Source organism: Saccostrea cucullata, unplaced genomic scaffold, assembly GCF_032062105.1.
Source record: "Saccostrea cucullata isolate Sc308-1 unplaced genomic scaffold, CSIRO_AGI_Scuc_v1 ctg12130, whole genome shotgun sequence".
NCBI classification, from domain to species: domain Eukaryota; kingdom Metazoa; phylum Mollusca; class Bivalvia; order Ostreida; family Ostreidae; genus Saccostrea; species Saccostrea cuccullata.
The window spans coordinates 1-5,024 of NW_026922103.1; the positions used below are offsets into that span (position 1 = coordinate 1).

At 35.0% G+C, this 5,024-nt stretch overlaps 1 protein-coding gene across 1 annotated transcript; it reads left to right on the forward strand.

Annotated features, from left to right (window-relative positions):
• Positions 1 to 317: 317 nt before the first annotated feature.
• On the forward strand, positions 318 to 5,024 carry LOC134261181 (E3 ubiquitin-protein ligase TRIM71-like; the record flags this gene model as incomplete). Its single annotated transcript, XM_062743629.1, has 4 exons — positions 318 to 411; positions 504 to 725; positions 960 to 1,846; positions 3,293 to 5,024. Coding segments are annotated over 4 exons (2,935 nt in total), but the record flags the coding sequence as incomplete, so codon positions are not given.

The following is a 5,024-nucleotide window of genomic DNA, read 5'->3' on the forward strand; positions in this document are numbered from 1 at the left end:
AAATTGAACAAACCCACCGTGGATTAAGTCTTTATCTGTGTGACCTACTTCATAATGTACAGGTAATCAGATTCATTACTTATACTGCAACACAAACTAGTAAGAGTTATTAAACAACAAACCGAAAGTAACTATCATTGAGGTGAATTTAAAAATTGGAAACAGCTAGGACATATAATTATTCAAAATCCATGAAAGGTATTTTTAAAATTGTGTGTCTGAAAGAAACAGAGTATTGTTCCTTTTTTTAATTATCAATCCTTTTATGATGTATTTACATTGGGCAACAGAAATTATGACTAACTTTTTATTTTTAGTTTGGAATTCCTACAGAGAAACATACTAATGGCCACTTCCTGGGCACAAGAGGTCATCACATATGACCTCTGTGTCAAGCCTACCGGCAATTCTGTAACACCTGTCAAGTAAACCTTTGTGTGGACTGTATTGGTAAACATGTGGACCAGCTCACTTACCAGTCACATGACATCGTTCCATTCAAGAACAAGAAAATACAGCTGCAGGTGTTTCCAGAATGTGAACTTCACCTAAACCAGAAATGTGAAGTCCATTGCCAGAAGTGTGATGTTCCTGTATGTCTGAAATGTATGCTTGGTTCCCATAATGGTCACAGTATTCAGGATATCCCAGAGAATTTCAATGATAAGAAAAAGGAAATAGAAAAAGAAACTCAGGAAATTGAATCCACTTTAATTCCAATTAAGGTACCAGAAAGAAAATTTAGAAACAGAAAGTATACTGTCAAATTCAAAGGCTGAATATGATGAGCTTGAGAAAGAGATCGAGAGAAAAACAGAGAAAATTCTGGTATCAGGAGGTAGATACCATCTTTGACAAAATTGGTGAAATAATCAATTCCAAGGAAAAGAATCACCTGGCTCCTCTTGAAACTCATCAGTCAAAACTCAAAAATCTTCTTTCAAAAATGATTCAAACAGTTGAACATTCTAAAAACTAACAGGGTATCTGAAGTAACAAACTATAAATCCAGTCTACAAGAATACAGAGACATGCCTGTCCTACCTACACATATTCATATTAAAGTTCCTTCACTGAAATCAAACAAAACACAACAGGGAGAACTCAGCACAGAATTAGAGGAACATCGGGTAACACTAACACACACATCACTATCCAGTCTGACTGCTGATTCATCCTCATTATCTGTCAGAGGAATAATGGACAAAGCCACAGTGGTGGCCACCATTGCTACTGGTAAAGAATCTGTAGAGAGAGTGGCCTGTGTGAATAAAGATGAAGCTTGGATAGCTGGCAAAAGTGGCAATGATCCATATTTATACTGCATAAATGAAGATGTGTCTATTACAGAGACTGTAAATATGTCTGATAGTAGTGCTAGAGACATTTCAGTGACAAAACAGGGTGAACTGATATATAGTGATTTGAGCAGAGGACGTATTTATGTTGTTAAAAATAGAAGGTCAGAACTACTGATCTCGCCATCAAGATGCTGGATTCCTGGTGGGCTGTGCTGTACAAGGTCAGGGGACATTCTGGTCTGTCTGGTGTTTGTAAAGTACATGTACATGGATAGATATTTATGGCAAAATAAAATTGTTTGCTATGAAGGTCAAACTGTGAAACAAGAAATTCATAAAGATGAACACGGAAACCAAATCCTTAAAAATGGATTAAATATTCTGTTTGTAGATGAAAACATTAATGGAGACATTTGCGTCTCTGATGTCAATGCTGATTTGGTGGTTGTGGTAGGCAAAACAGGAAAAGTTCTATTCAGATACAATGGTGAATCAGCAGGGATGGCAAATCCATTTCAACCTCAACAAATAGTGACAGACTGTGGGTCAGATTTTTGTGGCAGATGTAAACAATGCCTGTCTGCACATACTTCATCACAATGGACAGTTCTTGAGATGTATTGACAATTGTGGGTTAGAGAAACCTTGTGGACTGAGTGTGGACAGTGAGGGGAGGTTATGGGTAGGATGTTCTCAGTCAGGAAATGTGAAAGTGATCCAGTACATGAAATAAATGAAGAATGTACTCCAAAGACAATGGAGAGTGACAGAATTCAACCATTAATGGTCTTCACAAAAATATAGCTGACCCTTGCTATACTGAACATGATAAAGAAAAATATGAGATAGCATAAAATACAAGACACTGAGGTTAACATACATTATACATTAAGAGAAAGTAGTTGGGACTTCTAATTCAATTTGACATATCCATGGTATTAAAATATTGATGATTTGAAATATAACATTTCAACTGTTTGGTTTTTTTTTTGGCTGCTGCATTGAATTCACATATACAAGACACTATGGTTATTCTTCGCTGTTCATCCACATTTTTAAGTTTCACAACAATTTAAGTACCTTTGAACCTATCCACTTTGTGCATGTATTAGTACAAACATTGTACATGGAAGATGGTTTTTAGGAATACACCAATAGTTTAGAATAACACTTGGTCAACCTACAAACTAATTCTATTAAAAACACAAACTGTAGTTGACAAATAGTTTAGAAGACACATGTAAATTTTAAATTAGATTGGTCAAGAATCAGGATTATTTCTATGACCTTTACTTGTAACTTGGATGTTAAAATAGTTAAAATAGTTTGCTCAATATTGACAATAATCACTGTAGTAATTTGGATGTTAAAATAGTTAAAATAGTTTGCTCAATATTGACAATAATCACTGTAGTAATACCTTTGAAAAATATAATTTTATTGAAAATACTCTCTGGATTTGTGCATGCATCCATATCTGCATAACATTTCACATATCCACTCAAGATTATTCTAAAAAATATTTAAATTGACCTTTAAAATACAGATAATGCATCAAAAATATAAATGGAACAAGATAAAACAAAGATAAATTTATTAAATAACAAGAGCATACATGTATATATCAAAAGTGTCTTAAAAGTATTTGATAACAGTATATGGTTGTATAAACATGTTCAAAGAGGAATTACTCTTGTTCTGTCAATCAAAATCTTTGTTTGACCTACTTCATAGTAATCAGACTCATAACTAACAGTGTAACACTAACCAGGAAGAATTATTAAACCGAAAGTAACTGCCGTTGTGGTGAATTTACAAATTGGAAACAGCTACATGTATTCAATATCCATGAAAGGTATGAAATCATGTGTCTAAAAGAAGTGCAGTCTTGTTTCTTTTTTTTTTTTTTTTTTTTTTTTTTAACTATTAATCTTTTTATCATGGATTGATATTGGGCAATAGAAATATAACTGACTTTTAATTATTTTTAGTTTGGAATTCCTACAGAGAAAAATACAAATGGCCACTTCCTGGGCACAAGAGGTCATCACCTGTGACCTTTGTATCAGACCTACCCAGCAATTCTGTAACACCTGTCAAGTAAACCTTTGTGTGGACTGTATCGGTAAACATGTGGACCAGCTCAGTTACCAGTCACATGACATCGTTCCTTTCAAGAACAGGAAAATACAGCTGGTGTTTCCAGAATGTGAACTTCACCTAAACCTGAGATGTGAAGTCCATTGCCAGAAGTGTGATGTTCCTGTATGTCTGAAATGCATGCTTGGCACCCATAATGGTCACATTATTAAGGATATTCCAGAAAATTTCAATGATAAGAAAAAGGAAATAGAAAAAGAAACCCAGGAAATTGAATCCACTATCATTCCAAGGTATCAGAAAGAAAATCTAGAAACAGAAAGTAAATTGTCTAATTTAAAGGCTGAATATGATGAGCTTGAGAAAGAGGCAGAAAAACAGAGAAAATTCTGGCAGCAAGAGGTGGATACCATCTTCAACAAATTTAGTGAGCTAATCAAGTCCAAGAAAGATAATAACCTGGCTGCTCTTGATTCTCATCAGTCAAAACTTAAAAATCTTCTTCCAAAAATGATTCAAACAGTTGAACAAAACAAAGAAATTCTAAAAACTAACAGGATATCTAAAGTGGCTAACCACAAATCCAGTCTAAAGAAATTCAAAGACATGCCTGTTCAACCTACACATACTGATATTAATGTTCCTTCACTAAAAACAAACAAAACACCAGAGAGAGAACTCAGCATAGAAATAGAAGGATACCAGGCTACACTAACACACACATCACTATCCAGTCTGACTGCTGATTCATCCTCATTATCTGTCAGAGGAATAATGGACAAAGCCACAGTGGTGGCCACCATTGCTACTGGTAAAGAATCTGTAGAGAAAGTGGAATGTGTGGGTAAAGATGAAGCTTGGCTAGCTGACAATAAAGAGTCTTTATACTGCATAAATAAAGACGGGTCTGTAAAGGAATCTGTCCATATATTTGATTCTTTGGGTTTGGGTTTTACTGCTAGAGACATTTCAGTGACAAATCAGGGAGAACTGATATATAGTGATCTTAACTTTAACAGTGGATGTATTTATATTGTTAAAAATGGAAGGTCAGAGGTATTTATGTCCATATCAGGGATTCCAGGTGGACTCTGCTGTACAAGATCAGGTGACATTCTGGTCTGTCTCAGTCTAATGTCTGTAGTCAAAGAGTTTAAACTAGAAATACATTATGAAAATAAAATTGTTCGCTATCAAGGACAGACAGTCAAACAAGAAATTAAAAAAGATGAACATGGAAATCAAATCCTCAAAAATGGATTTCATACTCCTTTTGTGGATGAAAACATCAATGGAGACATTTGTGTCTCTGATGTCAATGCTAATATGGTGGTTGTGGTAGGCAAATCAGGAAGAGTTCGATTCAGATACGATGGTACATCGGCAGGGATGGAAAATCCATTTCAACCTCAACAAATAGTAACAGACTCTGTGGGTCAGATCATAGTTGCAGATAATAACAATGCCTGTCTGCACATACTACATCAAAATGGACAGTTCTTGAGATGTATAGACAACTGTGGATTAGAGAAACCTTACGGACTGAGTGTGGACAGTGAGGGGAGGTTATGGGTAGGACTTTGTCAGTCAGGAAAAGTGAAAGTGATCCAGTACATGAAATAA